Source organism: Gobius niger, assembly GCF_951799975.1.
Source record: "Gobius niger genome assembly, chromosome: 17".
NCBI classification, from domain to species: Eukaryota; Metazoa; Chordata; class Actinopteri; order Gobiiformes; family Gobiidae; genus Gobius; species Gobius niger.
The window spans coordinates 24,092,673-24,115,990 of record NC_136868.1 but is presented as its reverse complement, the minus strand read 5'-3'; the positions used below and the strand labels follow the sequence as shown (position 1 = coordinate 24,115,990).

General features: G+C 39.3%; 3 protein-coding genes across 5 annotated transcripts; 1 reads left to right on the top strand and 2 right to left on the bottom strand.

Annotated features, from left to right (window-relative positions):
• Positions 1-2,826: 2,826 nt before the first annotated feature.
• LOC306977299 (ELAV-like protein 1) lies at positions 2,827-7,624 on the top strand. Of its 3 annotated transcripts, none has more exons than XM_079575551.1 (9): positions 2,827-2,982; positions 3,380-3,440; positions 3,552-3,611; positions 3,969-4,140; positions 5,162-5,265; positions 5,737-5,890; positions 5,961-6,177; positions 7,055-7,338; positions 7,470-7,624. In XM_079575551.1, exons 2-9 carry the CDS (start codon positions 3,408-3,410, stop codon positions 7,490-7,492), a joined length of 1,047 nt encoding a protein of 348 aa, XP_079431677.1. In that variant the 5' UTR covers positions 2,827-2,982; positions 3,380-3,407; the 3' UTR covers positions 7,493-7,624. The 3 variants fall into 3 exon arrangements, with proteins under 3 accessions (XP_079431677.1, XP_079431676.1, XP_079431678.1); XM_079575550.1 differs by having other exon boundaries at positions 2,827-2,986; positions 3,378-3,440; XM_079575552.1 differs by lacking the exon at positions 7,470-7,624 and having other exon boundaries at positions 2,827-2,986; positions 3,378-3,440; positions 7,055-7,463.
• Positions 7,625-8,040: 416 nt separating this feature from the next.
• LOC306976477 (alanine aminotransferase 2-like) lies at positions 8,041-11,917 on the bottom strand (the record flags this gene model as incomplete). Its single annotated transcript, XM_079574409.1, has 10 exons — positions 8,041-8,134; positions 8,210-8,325; positions 8,594-8,749; positions 9,414-9,585; positions 9,654-9,790; positions 9,865-9,944; positions 10,763-11,006; positions 11,380-11,516; positions 11,593-11,701; positions 11,834-11,917. 10 exons carry the CDS (start codon positions 11,915-11,917, stop codon positions 8,041-8,043), a joined length of 1,329 nt encoding a protein of 442 aa, XP_079430535.1.
• A 2,452-nt stretch (positions 11,918-14,369) lies between these two features.
• Positions 14,370-22,707, bottom strand: LOC306976476 (alanine aminotransferase 2-like; the record flags this gene model as incomplete). Its single annotated transcript, XM_079574408.1, has 10 exons — positions 22,675-22,707; positions 21,845-21,953; positions 21,354-21,484; positions 20,913-21,156; positions 19,530-19,609; positions 18,731-18,861; positions 17,762-17,936; positions 17,536-17,691; positions 14,679-14,791; positions 14,370-14,499 (listed from the first exon to the last, which is right to left on the bottom strand). The coding sequence occupies exons 1-10, from the start codon at positions 22,699-22,701 to the stop codon at positions 14,370-14,372; spliced, it is 1,296 nt and encodes a 431-aa protein (XP_079430534.1). The 5' UTR covers positions 22,702-22,707.
• Between the last annotated feature and the right edge of the window lie 611 nt (positions 22,708-23,318).

The window sequence follows — 23,318 nt, the reverse complement described above, 5'->3', positions numbered from 1 at the left end:
CACCTGTTATCAACTCACTTACCGCTCTTGGCAAATGGAGCAGCAGATGCAGCGTCACGTGACACATGTGCAGTGTTTGTATGAACTGTGGCATAAGGTGCTTTATATCTTTATTTTATTTTAGGAGGAAAAACAGCTCAACATTAAAAGTTCAATAATGTTGTGCAATATGGAGCTAAAATGTAATGATTGAGTACTGGGATGTATTCCCTTGATATTTGGAAAGTAACTGTATCTAAAAAGTGTAACTTTGCCAGAATACAGTTACTAAAATGAGGATTCTAAATACAAGTATTTAGTTACTCCCCAACACTGAGAGCACAGTAATAAATGTCCAAATCGATTCTGAAAAAATATCTGCTTTTGCAAACTCTTCAGTTGTAGTATATGATTTCTGTCAGAAAACAACTTTCAAGTCTGAAATGTTCTTAATCATCTGCCATAAATTCTTGTTGTTGCGAGTGGAAGTGTATATAATTACACAGGAGCTGGAGTGTGTAAATCTATTTTGTCCATTCAATCCCCTCTAGTTGGTTTGTGTTGCAAGAGAATGGGAGATGTTTTTTTATTTTTTATTCTCCACACCATGTCCCATGTGTCACTACCTCCAATCAATCCAAGTTGGTTAATCTGGAAAACAATCAGACAAATTAAACAATTAATCCAATCAATGAATCAATATACAGACAACATATACATATTTACATAAATAAATCATAAAATAAACCTACTACTTTATTTTTAAATTCAGCATTCTGAAGTTCTTAAATTTCATCAGCTTTATAAGCATTTCATGCTTTAGTGCTAAAATAAAATAAAAAAATATAGTAAATCAAGATCTTTATAATGCAACTGAACACTGTTTTAAGCTTAACAACGTACACATTAGACAATCACTTGACCAAGATGGTGTTGGTGGGGATACTGGAAGAAAAATTTAAGATATTGGCTCTACCATGGGAGATTATTGAAAAGCAAAAATAGGTCACCTGACTTTTGAACTGTAGAACCGAATGTAGTTAATTGATTGGAGAATGTGAATGAATGCTGCATAAAATGACTGGGTCCCGAGCTGGCTGAAGCTGGATGAGTTGGATGACGGGACCCTGCGCTGACTGAAGCATGCTGAACTGATTAACTGGCAGGATCTAACAATCAATAATTGGTGAATTGTTTTAACGCTTCACAAAAACAGTCAGAAAAAATGTTTCAAATCTAAAAAGATGGTAATTTCTGAATGAAGACACACACTGATCATGTTTGTTTGATTCTACAGCTCAAGAGCAAGGGGGGGAATTCTGATTTTGACTATTGTGTGGATTGAATAATGTCATAATTTTCTACGGAAACTGCACTGTTTAGATTCACCTACTGCATGTCACAAAACTCACTGTGAAAATAAACTATTTTAACTTTTACTTTTAATCCAATTCAAAATGAGACACACACATATCAGCCTTCTGTCGATGCTCACAGTGTTGGGGAGTAACTAAATACATGTATTTATAATACTCATTTTGAGTAACTGTATTCTGGTAACGTTGCACTTGCATTTGAGAGTATTCAGAGTACATTACTGTCCAAATATGAAGAGAATACATCCCAGTACTCAATCATTAAATTCTACATATGGCACAACATTATTAAGAAACAACGTTTAATACTAACCTGATTTTCCTCCTACAATAAAATAAAGATATAAACCGCCTCAAGCTATGTGCATTTTCCAAATGACACACCCATTATTGTGTGAATGGTTTACTGATGGGCCCCTACTCATCTTAATTTTAAAATAACTGAATTTTCTACTTAAAATATGGAATAACACGTGGAAAGTTCATCCGAAACTAAACGTCATTTTGTCTGTCCATTCAAAAACATGGAGTGGATGCTCCACTCAACATAAAGTCTATACAATCAGAACCAAAAAAAAGATTCTGGGAGTCATCCTGACTTTTATTGAGCACACGGCTCCTCAAAGTTTAGAAAAGCTGCTTTTGCTGTTGTTTTGCTGCTGCTTACTATCGTTTCACATCTAATTAGGTAGAACATTTGTATTTATAACTGATTGACTGCGTTTTTTCCGCAATCGGCCAAAATATCTGCAATTTTTTGCATTGACTTATAATGGGGCTTCCGCAAATTCATGCTTTTCCGCATTTGTTCTGCATTTTCTGCAATTTCTGCAATTTGTGCTTTTTTCAGCTTCAGCAACTTAGGTTCTGAGAAAAAAATGGCCTTCTGCAGTTTTCCATTTTTTTTCTACGGGAACTTGACATTTTTGCATTAGTGTGTATGGATGCATTTTAATAGGATTTCAGAGACTCCAGGTCTTTCAGCCATTTGTGCAGCTTCTGCAATTTCAGCACTTAGGCGATTTCAACAGTTTGACCACTTTATGGAATTTAAAAAGTTTATGCAATATAAATAATTTATGCAAAATAATCAATTCATGCATTTTACCAGTTTATGCAAATTAACCAATTTATGCAATTTCAACAGTCTGCATTCTCTTCCCGCAATTCCGCAGTCACCAGTGCGATTGTGTTAAGTAATAATTTAGTAATACTTTCTCACACTTTCTGGTAGGCTAGGTCTAGACAAAGCTAACTGGAAACAAGTTAATAATTATTATTAATAATAATTATTATTATTATGATTATTGTTAATAATATGTGGTATTATTTATGATTATGGTAACTCGATGTTTCGACGACTCTCTCGTAGAGTATGATAGATCCATGAGTACAATTGATAGATTTTAAAAAACGTGGATGAGTTTCCGCTAGAGGTCGCGTCTCGCGAGATTTCACTTGAGTGTGGTTTCCTGCCGCCTGCGGTGTGGTTTTGTCGTCTTTAGCGTTAGCTTGATCCGTAGCACTATAGCGTTACGTTTTAGCTTTGTTCAAACTCTTAGTTATCTTACTACCACCTGATACTATTGTGAATCTGGAAATCACCAGTTAGAAGAACGTCAAAATTGTGTGTAAGTGTTTCTCTGCGTGTTTTCCTTGCGTTAGCAGCATTGAGCTAGCTTGTATTTAGCTAACCTAGCTTTCCTTTGTGCACAGAAAGCATGACAGAAATGAGCTAACGCATGCTGTGTATTATCCATGAAAGTTATATTACCGGAGGATGATATTTGTATTTAAAATAAGTTGCCATTTTAGATGTTGGTGATTGTCAAGTACTAGTTGTTTATGGCCATGTATTATAGCGCTCACTTGGTTGTGATACTGGTGTCGTCAATTGCTAACACGACGAGCTAATTTCGACTGTGATGCAAATGTTTGCAGGAGACAGTGTGATCATTTTCACAGAGGCACGTATACTGTAGTACACTTTGACGGTTTTCCTAATCATGTTTTTAATTTCAGTTTTAGAATAACACTGCAAACGGACATCTCATGGCTCACAGACAAAGGCAAAGATACCTCAAGGTGAGTTTTTAACTATGTTGCCCGTCTTAGATGATTTCATATATTTTCACATCATCATGTCCTACTACCCGTGAAAATGATTGTGATCTGAAGTATAAATTGTTATTTTAGGTGTGCGAGGTTCAGCCGACCCACGGTGACGAAGACAGCAATGAAGACAGCCCCGGGAAGGTGCATGCCTTTCATACTCCGCTACTGAGTGATTGTGTGTTTCCCTTGTATCAACTCAAAACCGCGGATATTGCTGATATTCTTGGCGCATTCCACACTCAACTTCATGAGTTTTTGTTGATATAAACACATTTGAAAACTGATGTATTTATTTACTGTATCAGTTATGACCAGTTGTCTCATGGTTGTGTTATATCTTGTCTATGGACAATTTGAGAATATCCCTTAACTTGGTATTTCCCAACATTACTAAACTATATACCATAACTGTGGAATAAATGTGTAGCTCGCCATAAATGTTTCGGACATATGTGTTAAATTGGAGTGCTAATTGTGGTGTCTCTCTAATCTTTGCAGCACCACAACAATGGCTTTGATGAGCTTCAGATGATGGACGACGACTCAAATGGCCAAACCAACTTGATTGTGAACTATCTGCCTCAGAGCATGTCCCAGGAAGACCTGTGCAGCCTTTTTAGCAGCGTGGGTGAGGTGCAGACTGCCAAGCTCATCCGGGACAAAGTGGCAGGTAACTACAGCAGTGCCAGTATTATTGTCCACATTACAGACATGACCCACGTGAGCTGTTCCTCCCAAATAATCTCATTTTTTATTATTATTATAGCAAGTGATTGACATTTTCAACAAAAAATCTACATAATTTTTTATTTGAAAATTACCATAGACTAAGTTTTTATTCAATTTACTTATTATATTTATTTTAGGGTGGAGTTTTTATTTATTTTGTTTATTGTTTACATTGGATTTTGGTTCTCCAAAACATATTACGACTAAATCACCCTTTTGTGTTTGGTTAGTTTTATTTTATTTTCATTTTTTTTTTCACTTTTGTAAGAATATTAAGGAATTTATGTCGTAAAACAAGTGAAAACTCTAGTTTATTTTCCTGAAATCTTTCTCATCTTTTTCTTTTAGAGACGTGTATTAGTTGCTTTTACTAAAGCTATGTCCAATATGTTAATGTATTTTCTTTGAACATTTGGGTTTGGCTCACACATTTATTCAATGTTTTTTTCTTAATGGCAATAATGTAATCTTTATTTTCCTGCCAGGTTTAAGGTGTGACAGGTATCAGTTTTTGTTTTATGAAATTGTTTAGTTTGTCTCTTCACTTGTATCCAGTTGGTTACAATTTGAAGTAAATGTTGTTTTCAAAGTGTTGTAAGCTAACCATGATGCTTTTTATTTCATGTTTAATTTTAAAGTTGTGAAACAGTTGTGTGTCTTTTTTCTTTTTTTTAGAAAGATATTTTGTTTTTGACTTTTATATTTTTTATTAAATAATCACTAGTATTGATGAATGCTACCGATAGTCTTTCTATTTGGAAAATGGGTCTACAAACTTCTAAGAACAAATGTGTTATGTTAGCTCATGTGTGATTTATTTTCTTTTTCCTTTCAAAAGCTGTTAAATTTTAACAGAAAATGTCATCACGTGTCATGCTATTCTATTACATGATCCCTATGATGTTTGGCAGCTGTGAAGAAAACAGCTTTGTTGTTTTATTTTTTCTTTTTGTTTTCTCTAGGCAACAGTTTAGGTTACGGCTTTGTTAACTTTGTTAACCCTAATGATGCAGAGAGGGCTATCAATACCCTCAATGGCCTGAGGCTACAGTCTAAAACTCTCAAGGTAAAGTGCCAATAGAGCTCTTTGATTTTCATATCTCAACCATGTCCTCTGAGCAACAGAGGGCGCTCTTCAACACTCTTAAATGGAGAAAGGTATCTTTTTTTTCCCACAAGACTGTTTTGTCTTTATTTTTATTTTATTTTTTAAATTGGAAAAGTCACATTGTTTGGTCTTCGGTCATTGTTTCCTCTGAATCTGTTTTTGTTTGTTCAGAGTGTCAATGTGCCGAAATAAATGATTTATTTTTTTATAATAATGTTGTATTAATTGACATTGAATATGGTTTTCTTTTGGGGTTTTTCATTTCTTTTTTGTCACACGTTTTTTTGGTCATAAATATATTTGAATGGAAAATTATTTTAGAAAGCCGATTGTAAACTAAAAGGCTGTGAAATTCTTTTTTTTTTCTCCTTTTTGCTTTAGCTTGTTATTACAGTACATATTATTAAAGTATTTTTGTTGCCCCTGTAGGTTTCTTATGCCCGACCAAGTTCAGACCTGATTAAAGACGCTAATCTATACATTAGCAGACTGCCCAGGACAATGGGTCAGCAGGACCTGGAGGATCTGTTCTCTCGCTTCGGGCGCATCATTACCTCCCGAATACTAGTGGATCAAGCTTCTGGTAAACAGCGAAAGATAATTAAACAATGAGGTAGGATTGTCATTATACTTTGACTCTGCTTTGTGCCTAGGTCTTTCCCGGGGTGTCGCCTTCATCCGTTTTGACAAGAGGTCAGAGGCTGAAGATGCCATTGAAAGCCTCAATGGCCAAACTCCACCTGGCACCGCTGAACCAATCACGGTCAAGTTTGCAGCCGCCCCAAATCAGACAAGGAATCAAATGGCTTCCCAGTCGTACCAGTCGCGCCGATTTGGAGGACCAGTTCGTCACCAGTCCCAACGCTTCAGGTAAATAAATTATCATTTCTCATAATAGAATGTATGTTTTGCATTCAACTTTGCTGAAAGGAGAAACCTTCAAAATTGACTTGTTTTAAACCATGTTTTAACGTTTCCAGTGTCAAGACACACCTTGTGTAGTATTTCACGTCATGCACACTGTTTTGAGTAATCCTCTGGTAATCCTGTTTAATTTTGCTCTTTCTTATGCACATGGTGCTGTACTTCCTGGATACAATTAGGGATGCACGATAACATCGGCCACCGATAATTATCGGCATTTTGGCACCATCCCCGATAAAGCCGCTAAAAAAATTCGGCCGATAATTATATACACTTGTATATTGCTTGGTAGAGTTAATACATTTTGGGCAGAACTGTGAACTGTTACAGTGAGTTCTTGTCACAAAATAAAGTGCAAATATATATATACATAATTATCGGTGTCATCGGTTATCGGTATTGGGACATGCGGAATTATCGGTTCAAATTGGCATTATCGTGCATCACTAGATACAATTGCTTTATTGTTGAAACCAAAAACTATCCTCCACATTTTTAAAGTCCTTAATCCAACATTGTATCAGTTCTGAGTGCATAAAGTGTGTTTATCACATAAACCACACTCTAAATCAGAACAGAAAATGATTCTGTTATTCCCACAGCTGAAGGAGCCTCCCACTGCCTGTTAATAAATAATCAATAGTAATTATACATTTCATTCAATGCTGAGGCCCCAGAATAATATTTATTTTTAAGCTCTTTTTGCATGATATTTCCATTTAATTTACACCCAGTTTTACAGTTAAAGTTTATTAGACCAATATTTTCAGTGTGTGGGTTTAGGCCCCACAGGCCACAGACACTGATCATTGTTCTTCCAAAGGTACTCGCCCATGGATGTCCATGGAGGTAGTGAGGACGGTTCGAACGGCTGGTGCATTTTCATCTACAACCTGACTCCAGAAACCGATGAGTCCATGCTGTGGCAGATGTTTGGACCCTTCGGTGCCGTCGTTGATGTGAAGATCATCCGCAACTTCAAAACAAACAAGTGCAAAGGTTTCGGCTTCGTTACCATGAGCAACTACGAAGATGCCGCCATGGCCATACACAATCTCAACGGATACCGGATGGGAGACAAAGTCCTTCAGGTGTCCTTCAAAACCAGTAAGGGATTCTAGAAGAGTGCAGTCACTTCTCTTCTCATGCACCTGGTGTTATTCTTGTGCTGTTTTGGATGTATTTAGTAAATATTTGCAGCTATGTTTATGTTTGCTGTTTCATTTTCTCCTAACAAGCCCTGTCAGATGAAGGTGTTTAAGTGGCATCATGCCGTTAAATGTTTTGGGAGGTGGACGATTTAGGTAACAGTTGGTCTCTTGTCCATTTGAAAAATACATGTTTATGTAAATGATTAATTCTTTTTTTTTTTTTTTTTTTTTAATTCTTGTCCAGGAACCTCCCCTCCAAAACAACATATTCAACAAATGTTTTTATGTACGTATGTATGTATTCTTTAAGGAGTGACAGTATTACATATCATTTTTATTTTTTTATTTCTGTTCAGTGGCTTTAAATGCTGGCTGTTAATAAAAAAAAAAACATCCCACAATCAACTGCTGTTTTGTAAATTGATGAATATTATCATTATTTGTTTATTTGATATAGACAACACTGCATTGGACAAACCAGATACATTGTTTTTAGTGCAAAACTGCTCATTTGCAACGCTTGTCCATAGAGGCTACACATACTATTGGGCAATCTAAGTAACCTTGTTTTCAGATGTACAATAAAAGGGTGTCCCTCCCCAAACCATTTGGAGAAAGGGCTTCATGACTACATGACTACATGTCTTCGTAGACGTGTTCAGATCTCATAAGTCTCATGAAGGTGATGATGGAAGGTGCACAGTCGTGATAGGGCATCCTGGAAAACGTCACAAGATGCTGCAAAGCTGAGCCTACAACAACAAGTGGTAAAGCGGATGGTATTGAACAGTGACATTAAAAATCTTGCTGCAAAGGCTTAGGCCTACCTGATGTAGTAGCAAGTGTTATCTCTAGATCCATTTTCACAACCTGCTCCCACGGCTATGCCTGTTTTATCCAGTAACATCTGACAATAGAGCACATCAGCCGGCAACCCTAACATCTGGGTTTTAAAGGACAAAATGTTACTAAGCGACTACTTATTGGAGGATGAACAGATGAGCATGAAAGCTGAAACATCCTTAACTCAAACAGCCCAGTCCAGTTGATTTTGACTTTAAAAGCTTTAGCTATCAGTGCTATATTACACTTTATAATCTGTCTAGTAAAGTTGATTTATAAGAAAACTTGAGACAGAGCTTTTTTCCATTCATTTCTTTATCCAGAATCATCACATGAACAGTTTTAATCAAGGGTTTGAAATGTATGACCTTTGCTTCTTCTATCATCCGAGTGGGAAAATCTATCCGTGGGTATAAGAAGACTCCCCCAATGACTGGTTGGCACCTCACGCCTTTGAGATTGTTCAGGACCTCATAGCCTCGCTGGGCATTTTGGGACAGAGTGGACTGAATGAGAGAAATCTCCTAGAGAAAAAAAAATAACAAATACATATTGTAGCATTATGACACACGTGTGAGCTTTTTCCCAATATAGGGCCAACTTTGGGATCAAAAATGCCCAATGAGGATTAGCTTACATGCTGAAGGTTGATGGAGGCGAATTCATCAAGACACAAGGAGAACATGTAATGCAAACACCACACAACAATTCTCAACATGTAGGAATCAATTGCGAGACCACCTTGATGCCAATCTTTTACATTGGAGTGAAGGAGGATGGATGCAGGAAAAATAAATTGGAGGATTGTGAGCGGGAGAAGATGTGGTGACCTCTGAAATGAGTCTATGACAGGGGTGTCCAAACTTTTTTCATGGGGGGCCGCATACTGAAGCGTACACAGGGTGAAGGGCCATAGATTGGTGGTTAGTGCCGCAAAACCTTTGACTAGCAGAGGCTTAAATTGCGCCCCACACCTTTATTTATGCTCAAAACCTTCATGCCAGCTCTGTCTCACAGTAAAAGGTTAGTTGTTTGGTTCAAATAAAAAGGACTATCTCTGATGATGTGTCCCGATTCAGCAAGAAGGCAGAGGGCCACCAAAATTGGTCTGAGGGCCGCACTTTGGACACCCCTGGTCTATGAAGACTCTTAGACACAAAGGCTTCATGCCGACATCAGTTACATTACCTGTGAGTACTTCTGATAAGAGGGCTCCCCAGGTATTGGCGGGTTGACCATAATCTCAAGAGCAAACTGTGTTATAACCGGAGAGCTGGTAAGAGCCGACAAAACGTTGAGCCTCTCGTACACCACTTTGTCCGTGTTGACCAGCTCCATATAACCTCCCCTCAGGCCACACCTGAAGAGATCAAAATTAAATGACATGCGTGTAATGTATGACGCGTATAAAAGCTGCCGCGAACTCACTCTCCCAAACTGCCATTCGATAAAGAATTGAAAGAGATCAGCTCCACGTGTTCTGAGTACTCTTGGCCCATCTCAAACAGAACTTTCTTATAAGACAAAAACTCTATGCCGGATCCATACACGCAGTCCTGGTAAACCTAGATACAACAGGTTTATACTTGAGTGCGTCAAATGAAATGAAAGTGCGTATGAAGAGGACACTTGGGGTTACCTCTTGAACCAAAAGAAGAAGGCCTTCAGCTGCAGCAAATCGAATAATCCGCTCAATAGTTTTCCTGTCTTGTACTTGGCCTGTCATTACAGTAAATAATAATATTAATAAAAGAGTGTATGGTCAAGAAAGGAACCCAAGGTCTTGTAGTAATTAATAGATTCTAATTAACATATTTATCTCTCAGTTTGAGAACACCTATTAGAAAGAAGTCCAGCCGATGGTCTCTGAATGAGGCTGCTGCATGTATAGCGGAATACTTGTCTCCTTGGTGTCGTGGGTTCAAGTCCTGCCTCTGACAATTTATCGAATGTCCCCCCCCCCCCACTCTTCAACCCCTTTCACCCTGTGCTGTCATGTTTAATAAAGCCTATGAGCCAAACCACATGCAACAAAAAGACATTTGCTAATGATTAAACTGGTCACTTGGGACATAGATTCGTTATACCGCTCTGTGTATCCAATCACACTTCAAAATCCACACAATAATGATGTGGCCCCATCAGTTAAACATCAACAGACCATAACTGCATATGGCAATGTTCCAGATAACATCACAACATTCTGATAGTTCCAACTTCCTGGGTGATTATTCCAAATGCAGGCAGCCAAAATGACTTGTGGTTTAAGAAAAGACCTTACTATTGTAAATGATCATGTTCAATATTTATCTTTTCACAATCGTAAAACGTCAGCCTGGGACTTCTGCAACCATCACCATTACCATTCCAGTACCATTCTGCAAGTGGTCACACCATCTGAGGGTGTAACTTCACGAGGCGAGTCAAACCTTTTCAATCAAAGGTCAGACACTGGCCTTCTGCTGTGCTTATATGACGAGTGTTAAACTTTCGAAGCCACAAACAGTGTGTTGTGCGGCGTGTATAGGCTCCTGTACCTGTGGGCATGCCCGGGTTGCAGATGAACAGGGCTCGGGGGTTGCAGTGCGCTCTGGCATCAGTGACAGCTCGGTGCAGCCCGTCCATGTCCACAGCCCAGCCCTGCTCCTCCTTCAGCTTGTAAGGCACTAGAGCCAGGCTGTGGAACTGCAGCAGACGGGGCAGGGTGTGGGGGTACGGCACGGGCGTCAACACACCATTCTGGACTTCATCTCCTCCACTGGACAGCAGATTAAGAACAAACTGGACAAAGGAATGAGATTGCAGTATGTCTTTTCTAACATTCATTGCTTTAAAAAAAAAAGAAAAGAAAAAGAAATTGAATCCATTTGATGAACTGTAAAAAACAACAACACAGTTTTAGCTTGTGGAGTACACGTTTCATTACTGGCTTGCAAGAACGCTCTGAATATACTGTCGAACCTCTGCTCTTGTTATCCATACGACGCACAACCAAGGTCACTTAGTCGTCTTCATGTGGAAGAATTGTCAGAATTGAATAGACAAGCTTGTACATTGAGTTCATGTCTGAGGTTCCCATAAAGATGACCAATAAACATTTTCCCGCAATAGACATTCAGGCCCCACATGACACTCTTCATATGTTTAGTCTCACCTTCAAAAGGCTTTGAGATCCACCGTGGAAAAGGATGTCGCTTGGATGAGCCGGTACTCCCCCATCCCGTCTTGAGATGAACGCTGCTATCTGTTGCAACACATAAGGCATTCCGACCGCAGACGAGGAGTAGACACCTTGCACGTGCAAATCCACGGACGGGTGTGAATTATTCCAAAACAGAAGGAGATTAAGTGTCGGGAGTTGTCGTACCCACACTTCCTCCAGGGCAGGTGTCTAGAACTTGCTGAGCCCTCTGCCGGACGTCCAGAGGGAAGGTGTCATCCTGGAGCAGAACAGGGTGCAGACTGGCTGCCAACACCTGGGACACGAGACAAAAGGACAAGGAATAGTATTTAACCTGATGTTGAAACCTAAACTGCTAAAGTGTCCTAAAGTGGCCTGTTAAACCATGTCAAAAACAGGAACATTTCTTTGGGTTCAAATCAGGTACCTGCCGAACAAATGAGATGGGAGCGATGCCTGCTCCGTGTGGACTTCCAGAGGCCAAGTCGATCATTGTCCGGGACTTCTCCATGTTCAGTTCATAAGGAATAAAACAAAAACAGAGGGAAGTGACTTTTTGCAGCACACCATCTACAGTTTATGTTACCTTTAATTTTTTTTTTTTAATGATATACACAAATTCCCACCTTCTGTCCTGGTCCTAAAGAAGGTTGGTTAAATGTGCACAGTCTAAACTTGAAAAACTCCTCAATCCCTGACCTCAGGCAAATCATTTGCCAACAGTATGTACCACATGATGGCCTCAAAGATTTTTCACATGTTAAACACGACTTTTTCTAAAAATGACCAAAAATGAATTTAAAAAAAATCACACAATTAATAACAATGAAATGCACTAAAATGTTATGAGCAGTGCCTGTTTTCTTGTATTGTTTTCTTCTGTGCTGAGAAATAGAAGATGATCATGATTGAAGACAAGGGGCCATCTACAGTGCCACCCTTACAATCAGAGTAAAATATGTGAAAATAACCTGTATAAAATAACCTGTTAAAATTAAAGTTAAAATAATAATAATACTACTAATAATAATGCATCGGTTTTATATAGCGCTTTTCTGGACACTCAAAGACGCTTTGCATTGCACTATTCATTCACTCCATACTTGGTGGTGGTAGGCTACTATTGTAGCCACAGCTGCCCTGGGGTAGACTGATGGAAGCGAGGCAACCAGTCTGGGCCATCCGCCCCTCCGACCACGACCAACCACTCACTCACTCACTACATTCTTTAGGCTTCCTGGTGTTACTAAACGGTCTCCCATCCAAGTCCTGCCAGGCCCTTCCCTACTTAGCTTCAAAGGTCTGACGGGATTGGGCAGAGCAAAGCCCAATGAAACACATCAAATTTCCTATCGGGGACACAAATGATCCCTTTTAGCAGGAATGACACTTCTATCATGATGTTTTTAGGTCGCAGGCTTTCGAATTTAGTTTAGTTCTGACAAAATGCCAATATATCTCTGCAGTCGATGTAACTTACAGTAATTCCCTGTCTTGCAACAACCACTGCAAGACAGGGCTATGATTAAAACAGTCTTAAGGCCTACCTGTGTTGTCTCCTGCGTCGTGCGCGCGGCTGCCACAGTGCCTTGATCTCGCAGAGGCTACACTGAAGGTGCGCGTCATTCGAGAGGAAGAAGGGGGTGGCACCGAACCAAACAGGTTGTTATTATTGAAGAATTCCGCAGTCAATTATTGGTTTTCATGTTCTTTATTATTATTCCTCTTCCATCTTTTTCCCGATTTTCTCCAGCTTTCAGAACCTTCATGCTTTGTGCAATTTATGCAAGTTATGCATCAAAACGTTCCGCATGTTGAGGAGAAGGGTGCTATTACTTTTGGGACTTCTGCAATTTACGGTTTTTCCGCAATCGGCCAAAATGTCGGAGATTTTTCCCATTGACTTATAATGGGGCTGTCGCAAATCCATGCTTTTCTGCACTTTTTTCTGCATTTTATGCAATTTCTGCACTTTGTGCATGTTCAGCTTCTGCAACTTGTGGGTTTTGAGAAAAAATTGTCCTTCTGCAGATTTCCAGTTTTTTTATACGAGAGTTTGAAATTTTTGCATTGGTGTGTATGGGAGAATCCAGCCAATTAGGAGACTCCAGGCCTTTCAGCCATTTGTGCAGCTTCTGCCAATCAAGCACTGAGGCCATTTCAACAGTTTGACCAGTTTATGGAATATAAAAGTTTATGTAACATTAATAATTTATGCAAAGTAACCACTTTATGGGATTTAACCAGTTTATGCAACTTAAGAGTTTATGCAACTTAAGAGTTTATGCCATTTAGGATTCATGAATTTTAAAGAGTTTATGCAATTTACATAATTTATGCAAATTAACCCATTCATGCATTTTACCACTTTATGCAGTTTATACAGTTTATGCAACATGACATTGTATGCATTTTACCAGTTTATGCAAATACGATTATGCAAATTAAGCAATTTGTTCAATTTGAACAGTTTATGCAATTTCTGCATTTGCTTCCCGCAATTCCGCAGTCAATCGCAATGGCGCAGCCATTGCATTTCTAGTTAGTATTATTATTATTTTAAGGCCAATCTTTCATTCGACTTCAACATAAATAAGAATGGGACTCGCCTAAAAAAGTCTGCGTAAATACGATTTTCTATAATTGTATTCCTCAATATTGAGTGAGCCCCTAGTGTTTATTACAGGTAATAAGTTATTTTTGAGGTAATATCGCGGAATAATGGCCTACAGTTTAGGCTCCACATTTTTGGATTTCTTGAGAACAATCTAGGCTGTATAATCAATGGGGTAAATATGCTTTTACTCCATAATCAATGCCTATTTCTTGCCCGTATGACCTGTCATACTGAACTGAAAAATCAAAAGAACAGACTTTGTGCAAATGTTTAATCATGTATTAGTGAACATTTTATAAATCAACAGCAGCTTACTTTTGGAACAATACATCAGTTTGTCATTGAATTACATTTCTAAAGTCGACTGAGTGTTGATCTGGGAGGCAGGCGCAGATGTCTTGATCGTGGAGTAGTGGAACTTCTCTATCCGCCTCAAACCTTCTTCCAGCACGTCTGATGGAACCATGATGCACAGCCTGAGGCACAGAATGACATCAGAAAAGACAAGTTTAAGACAAGCAAAAAACGACTGGAAAAAATCTAGGCTACCACATTGCTTCCTTCTACAATCAGGGCCGTGCAGGGAGCTCCACAGGGCACCAAAACATTACTTTCCTGAGTTTTGGAGATGTTTGCCCTAAATTATACATAATACCTGAATTGTTGAATCCCAGCAGGAAGTCCATGAGTGCAGCCAGAACCTATCAGCACGGCCTGTCCCTGCATCAGCTGCTCACAGTACAGAGGGCCTGCCTCCACCTGCAGCTCCTGACACACAACACCCTGACATCAGCTGGTTATCACTCCTGCTTTATTTTAGTTAAAGGCACACGGTGTAACATTTTTGACTGCACTGTTTCCAGCAATACAAAATATTAGGGCTGGGACGATCCACTTTTGTCACGATCCGATACATGCGATTCCCAGGGGCAGATCCGATACGTATTGAGATGCAGTAAGTAATAATACCAAGTGACATGTTTACCGTCATGTGTCCAAAGTTTAGAAACCAAATGCCATTTGAGGTTTTCTGTGTTTAGATTGAAAAGTGCATTGTATGATAAAATATTCCTCCAAACACAAGTATTGAAAGTATTGCGATACTTAATAAAGTATCGATACTTGGTATTGCAGCGCAAAGTATTGTGATCCAAGTCCGATGTGATATTTTGCCCAAGCCCTACAAAATATGCTCCTAATGGCCAACTAGACATAGAAATCGAAAAAGAATGGATTTGGACCTGATCAATTTAAATCTCATTCGTCCGCCTTTATTCAACATCTCCATGGAAACAAACCTGAGACGTTCCCGCTCCCAGTAAAGTTACAGTCAGCTCGCTTTGAACATTTGTCTAGTTGTTTTTCAACAATAAAAATACCTGTAATAAAATATATGCCTGTATTTTTTTCTATATACACTGCTCACAAAAACTTAGGGCACACTCAAAAAACACATCCTAGATGTCAATCAATTCGATTTTTCAGATGAAAACCTTTATTCATAGTGTAGGGCAATGTGTTGAGAACAAAATAACATAAGAATAATAAATGGAAATCAAATTCTCAGCCCCTGGAGGTCTGGATCCAAAATTATAGTCAAAATCAAAGTGACAAATCAGGTCACTGGTTGATCCAAATTCTGTAGAAATTCCTCCAAACGAGTCTGTATCATCCTCAGTCGTGTGTGTGGCCTCCACGTGCCTGAATGCACTCCCTACAACGCCTGGGCATGCTCCTGATGAGACCACGGATGTCCTCCTGAGGGATCTCCTCCCAGACCTGGATTAGAGCATCAGTCAGCTCCTGGACAGTCTGTGGTGCGACGTGGCGTTGATGGATGGACCGAGACATGATGTCCCAGATGTGCTCTATTGGATTTAAGTCTGGGGAACGGGCAGGCCAGTCCATAACATCAATACCTTCATCATGCAGGACCTGCTGACACACTCTTACCACATGTGGCCTGGCATGATCATGCATCAGAAGGAACCCAGGGCCCACAGCACCAGCATATGGTCTTACAATAGGTCTGAGGATCTCATCCCGGTCCCCAATGCCAGTCAGGGAACCTCTGGCTCGCACATGGAGGGCTGTGCGGCCCTCCAATGAAATGCCTCCCCAGACCATCACTGACCCACCACCAAACCGGTCATGCTGGATGATGTTGCAGCAGCAGAACGTTCTCCAGGGCGTCTCCAGACTCTGTCACGTCTGTCACATGTGCTCAGGGTGAACCTGCTCTCATCCGTGAAGAGCACAGGGCACCATTGGCCAATCTGCCAATCGCTGTGTTCTCGGGCAAATGCCAATCGGGCTGCACGGTGTTGGGCAGTAAGCACCGGCCCAACGCCCTCATACCACCCTCATGGAGTCGGTTTCTGACCGTTTGAGGACCAACATGCACATTTGTGGCCCTCTGGAGGTCATTTTGTAGGGCTCGGGCAGTGCTTCTCCTGTTTCTCCGTGCACAAAGGAGCAGATAGCGGTCCTGCTGCTGGGTTGCTGACCCCGGTCGGCCCCCCCCAGGTCTCCTGGTGTACTGGCCTGTCTCCTGGTATCTCCTCCATGCTCTGGACACTGCGCTGGGAGGCACAGCAAACCTTCTTGCCACAGCACGAATGGATGTGCCACTTTGGATGAGCATCACTCCCTGAGCAGCTTCTGTGGGTTGTAGATGCTCCTCATGATGCCTCTAGTGGTGAGAACACTGGACAAATGCAAAAGTGTTCCAAAAATACGGTACAAAGGATGAAGACAGGGAAATGGTCTGTGGTCACCACCTGCAAAACCATTCCTCTTTTGGAGTGATCTTTCTAATTGCTTCTCATTTCCACCTGTTGTCTGTTTAATTTCCACAACACCAAGTGAAATTGATTCACAATAAGCGTGGCTTCCTAACTGGACAGTCTGATATCCCAGAAATTTGACTGACTTGGAGTTACATTGTGTTTTTTGAGTGTGCCCTAAGTTTTTGTGAGCAGTGTATATTGGATACAATTGTACACAGCGTGGCTTTATGTTATGTTGATGTTATTCTATGTTACTCTTCATTAATGAAGAGTAACAGAAACTGTAAATTAATTGTAAAAACATTTTAAGTACCCGGGTATAGGCAAACATTATAAACCCATGGGTCACAATGGGATTATACATTTAAAAATAGAGAGTAATAGCTCAGACTATATGTAAAAAGCATGTCAGTGAGAACAGTGGTGTTGGTTAATGCAGTTTAGAGATGGTTATTCTTAGAAAATGACCTGAGGTGTTAGTGAGTCTTAATTGCCTTGTGGGCCAGATCGAAACACTGAAGTTTTCCTTCCCCTAACAGCAGCAAGTGAAGGGAAGGTCAAGCTATATGATCCATCTATTTACAAAACAATAGCGCAAAACAAAATGTCTTTTCAAATGTTGCTGTTGTATTTCCTGCTGTCCACCTCATTGTGATATGACACTTATTACAACATTTGAGTTTCATGTAGCAATGCAGAGGAAACCAGATGTGATCAGCCTACCTTGGCCAGCTTCATCGTTTCCTCCGGTAAAGTCACACATGGGTAGAGATAGATCCCCCCCATCACTGGCTGACAGCTCACCCCCGGCAGATTGTTTAGCACTTCACACGCTTTCTGGCAGTTCCTCTTAAGTGTGTCTTTAATGTGCTCTTTCTCCTGTGGGAGGAACAAAAGCACATGGTTACAACGCTGATGATGAACTGCACATTCATTAGCATGGTCGTACCTTCATGTATGTGTGGTAGGAGGAGTCCCCGGGTTTGGGTGGGTTGATCATGACATCTATAGCCAGCTGTCCCGTCACTGGAGTGCTGATGTCTGTGCAGAGCATGGTATCCACAAAATGCTTAACTCCCGGGCCTATGTTTACAAGCTCCATGTATCCGGCCCTTAGACCACACCTGAGGAGCAAAGGAGACTCATGCCGATAGGTTGCATTCATCGTAGCATTTTACCAGACCCAGGAGCCCAAAGAGTGTTACATTTACATCCCACCTCCTGAAAGTGCACATTGTCGTTGTGTCCTTGGGCAAGACACTTCACCCACATTGCTCCCAGTGTCTGCGTACATTGGTGTATGAATGAGAGTATGAATGGGTGAGTGGATCCTTGCTGTAAAGCGCTTTGAGTGCCTAATGTAGATCTAGATAGATAATGTAGGTGGAAAAGCGCTATATAAGTTGAGACCATTTACCATTTAGATAGAGCATTGCTAGAATTCTATAAAAATATTTGTGGATGTTGCATTTGGATGGAGATTTCTTTGAAGAGCTGAGCTTCTTTGAACCCGATCTACTGTAGGTGAACCCAATTTGTTTCTACATTCTGTTTTGTTAGCACACAACCCCTTATACAATATAGTACACACCCATTGTTAGAACTAGACAAAATGCCAAACTACTTAAATGTGCTTGGATTAGGACATGATTTAGAGACCATTTTAAAGTAAAATTGTCAATGGGACAAGCATTATTTTGAGAGAAATTAACTTGAATTGAGACAAAATATCAAAGTTAAGAAAACATTTTTTTGTTCCATTGGCGATTTGACCAAACCTGCTCAAAATCAGCACAAATCCAGTTATTTCAGGCACTTTTAAGTCATTTTTATCTCAGACAAGATGGAATTTTTTTTCAGTGCAGTTTATGCCTTTGCCGCACTTTGACTTTTCGTGGTTAGTCATAAACATACTCACTCTCCAAGACTTGATATCGAATGAAAGGACACCATCTCACACGTGTCAGAGTACATAGGGCCCATTTCAAACAGTATCTTCTTGTAGGAACTAAACTCAGCTGCATCTTCAAAGACATATTCCTGATAGACCTGAAGAGAAAAAAGCAAGACCAAGCAATTTTCGGAAGAATTTGATTTTGTCCTGTCATTGAGATATATTGACTTGCGTTCTAAAAAAACGTATACGTATTGCAATGCTCCCAATACAGGGCGACAATCTCATGACTGGAAGGTAGGGGGCTCTAATCCCGTCTTCTGAAGGTGCACACTGTTGTTGTGTCCTTGGGCAAGACACTTCACGCACGCATTGCCTCCAGTGTCTGCTTACATTGGTGCATGAATGAGAGTGTGAATGGGTGACTGGTTCCTTACTGTAAAGAGTGCCAAATGTAGGTGGAAAAGTGCCATATAAGAGACAATACAATCAGTCTGGAGCCTCATAAGAAAGTGCTGATAACAAAAAGATAAGCCCACAATAAAGTAAAAGCGCCTTTAGCTCGAGAACAGGCAGGAGGTATGTCGACTTCCCTCACTCTCAGGTCAATAACCTTATGAAAATTGTTTTTGCCATGTGGCCTATATCAATATTTTGATCCTGAAGATTGTAAGTGCTGGACACAACACAACAATATTCTCAGGAAAATACTGAAATATTTTCCTCAACCCAAATCAAAGCAAACAAAAACCTTTTGGCAGAGCACAATACTGATATATTTGCTGTTGTATTAAGTCACAAAGAAATAAAACAAAATGGCCACCTCATCGACCAATAGGAGAAGACGTTCAGCTGATGCAAATCGAATCACATCTTGGATCGACTTCCTTCCCTGAACGTGACCTGGGGGAGGACACACAGATGAAAGGATGTTGTCATTGTCCATTCACTCAAGATTTCGTGTAATCTTGAATTCAATGTATGTATTAATGATGGATGTAGCCATACAATCAATACCAGACAGTACCTTAAACTACAGCCACAGCGTCCACTCTATAGAGGGAAGTCTCATAGAGGTGCCTCACATTTACAAATAGCACTTGAGATTATCTTGTTTTTCATCATTTGTTATTTGTCATTTTAATGCTGTGCTTCTATGTGACTGTTATTAACTGCTATGACATTTTTGAAGCTTTTGTCCAGGAAAAAAGTTTCTGTTCTGTTTATATATATTTTTTACCTCAAATGAAATGTTCCTTCAATAAAACTCCCAAACTTTAAGAACTGGCTCGAAACTATAGAAAGCATACAACGTATGGAAAGATTGACCCATGTAATAAATAACAAAGAAGCTGAGTTCCAAAACAAATGGTCTCTCTTCAACCAAGACAGATTCATATAGTAACATAAAATAAATGAATAAATAATAATAATAAAAAAATAATAATGATAATAAAAAATGTGTATATAGGTGTATATATAGTATATATTAGAATATACACATTTTAAGAATTAGAATCCCATGATGGGGAGTCCCTTTCCATTTTTTCCAAATACATGGCAGCTTTGATGTAGTATAAAACAAGGAATTATTATTACTTTTTTTTATTTTTTATTTTTTTTATTTATTTTTTATTTATTTATTATTATTTATTTATTTCATTTTATTTTATTTTTTCTTCTCTAGCTATAATGTATGAACTCGAACCACTGTCACAGCGCATCAGGTATGTAATAGCTCCTTTTGTTTGTTGATTTTATTTGCTACACAAGGGGAGAAAAAAAGAAAAAAAAAAAAAGACTAAATATTGTGTGTAATAACAGAAATGTAAAAATGTACACATCTGAAATGTAAAACCACACAAGAAAGTAATTAAAAAAAAATAATGAAATGTTCCTGGTTAAATAAAGGTTAAAGGTGCATTATGGAACTTTTTGATATTTGTGTGTGATTGGCCTTTTTGTGACTCAATAGCTGTATGGGTTATTAGCATGGCACTTTTTACTTTTGATGACAGAGGCTTCTACTATGCTCCAGGATCAGTTGTTTTGTAGATTTTCTGGTGGGTCCTACCAGAAACTCTAAATAGTTACATAATGCACCTTTAAATAAAATGAAAAAAGCAGTGAAGGTGGGGTTAATGTTCAACAGGTGGGGAGGACAAGTCAAGCAACACTAGGTGAATGTTAAGAAGCCGGAGTGCACCTGTGGGGTTCCCAGGGTTACTTATGAAGATGGCTTTAGGCTGACAGTGACCTCTGGCATTATTCACAGCGCGGTGCAGCTCGCTCATATCCACAGCCCACCCCTGGTCCTTATCTAACATGTAGGGCACCAGACTGACTCCGGCATTGTCCAGCAGCATGGGCAGAGTGTGGCGGCAGGGCACAGGGGTCAATACGGCTGTTGGGACGTCCCCTTCTCCACTGGCTATCAGCTTCACCATTACCTACAGCAAACACCAGACCATTACACTCTATAATAGGCCTGGTGAATATGCCAGTCTATCTGAAATAACATATATTTCATCATATGAGCCAGACAAACTTGTCCTGTCATGAAACAACTGAGATAAGACAATGGAGTATAGTCCTCTCGGCTTGTGTTTAGTTGCCGTGGTGACAGACAAACCCATATTGTTATTACCATCAAAGCCCTCTGTGATCCTGAAGAGATGAAAACGTTACTGGCCGAGCACGGCACTCCATCTCGCCCTGTGATGAATTCAGCTACACTTTGCCGGACGTGGTTCAGACCTGAGGAGTCTGTATAGGAACCTAAAGGCAAATACATAAATAATAATGAACAACAAATGACACACACAAATGATCAAAACAGCAATCACGCCTTAGTGTTTTATATCTCTTTGTCAGAAAGACATTTTTTACTGAGTGATTGCAAGTTATTTAGAGTATGTTGTCCGAGCTGTCTATGAAGTGAGGTTGCCAGTCTCCATCAACCACCAACCACTCACTATATGTACAGTCACACATGGTCAAGAGGGATAATTGTCTTGATCTGTGGCTCAAATGACTGAGGCACTCAAACATCTAATAAATTAAGCAAATAAAGTGATTTATATAAATAATTTGATAAACACTAGTTGTTTTGTCTTCCATTTGCTGTGTGGCCCTTACCCACACTGCGCTCTTCACAGGCATCTAGGAGAGTCTGAGCTCGCTGCCGGACATCCACGGGGAACGTTTGGTTCTCCAGCAGCTCAGGGTAGATACAGGCAGCCAATACCTACATTATAAATGGAGTTTTTTGATTTGCACGTCAATTGAGGAAAAGGTACTTAAATTGTTTTATATGAAAATTCCTCTTAAGTTTAAAAGTTTGCACTTTCATTTGTATGTATTTGTAAAGTATCCAGCACAGATGGTGTAACCTTTTGTAAGATCTGCATGTAAGCTGCATGTTTCTGGCCAAAACTGGTTTATTGCAGCTTTAGATTCGCCTATGGAGCATCTACAATGAGGTCACTGCAAAAATAAAGGTGTTTACACATTTTTGGAAATACTTATTGGTTTCACGTTATTTATCTTTGTAACAATCTGTAATAACTTTTGTTATGTAGTCATAGACAATAGAATAATGTGAATCAGTAGTTTGGAACATAATGTGAAGGCATAAGACACTTATATGTCTTATTACATTTTGTACCACCTCCTAACTACTAACAAACATATTTCCATTGTGTGTGTACTACATGTAAGTACAAGTTAAGAAACATTGTTACATACATTACTTTGGACTAAATTTAAGTACTGCACCTTAGAAACTACTCTGTATTTCTGAACTCGTGCACTGTATACGTGTTCGAGAGCGACTGGGTTGAAAGGAAACAATGTATTACAGGGTGGTGAGATAGTGCATCCTGACCCGCTAACAGAGTTTATCTGTAACTGAATCTGTGATATTTGGTCACAGCATGTTCATATTAAAAGACAAGCTTTCAACAAACCTGCCGAATGAATGAGACAGGTTTCATTCCTGCTTTTTGAGGATCTCCCGAGCTCAAGTCTATCACGGTTTTCTAGAGGAAATTTCATGGGAAAAAAAAAAGAAAAGAAAAAAAAATCAAACAAATGATAATTTATGATAAAAAGTGAAATGAAAAGGTTATAGAAAATTACCTGTGAGCACATTGTGCAAAGAGGTCATTCCCAAACCTTTGTCATCTGCGTTGGAGAGCAGGAACACTCTGTTTTCTCCAGGGTCAGTTTGATGAATAACCAAAGCTGGAGGACATGCTCTGCTGCAAGTTAACTGAGCTATGTGAATGATCTATCTATCTATCTATCTATCTATCTATCTATCTATCTATCTATCTATCTATCTATCTATCTATCTATCTATCTATCTATCTATCTATCTATCTATCTATCTATCTATCTATCTATCTATCTATCTATCTATCTATCTATCTATCTATCTATCTATCTATCTATCTGTCTATCTATCTATCTATCTATCTATCTATCTATCTATCTATCTATCTATCTATCTATCTATCTATCTATCTATCTATCTATCTATCTATCTATCTATCTATCTATCTATCTAACAACGATATTGCTCATCAAACAATCAGACAGTGGCACATGA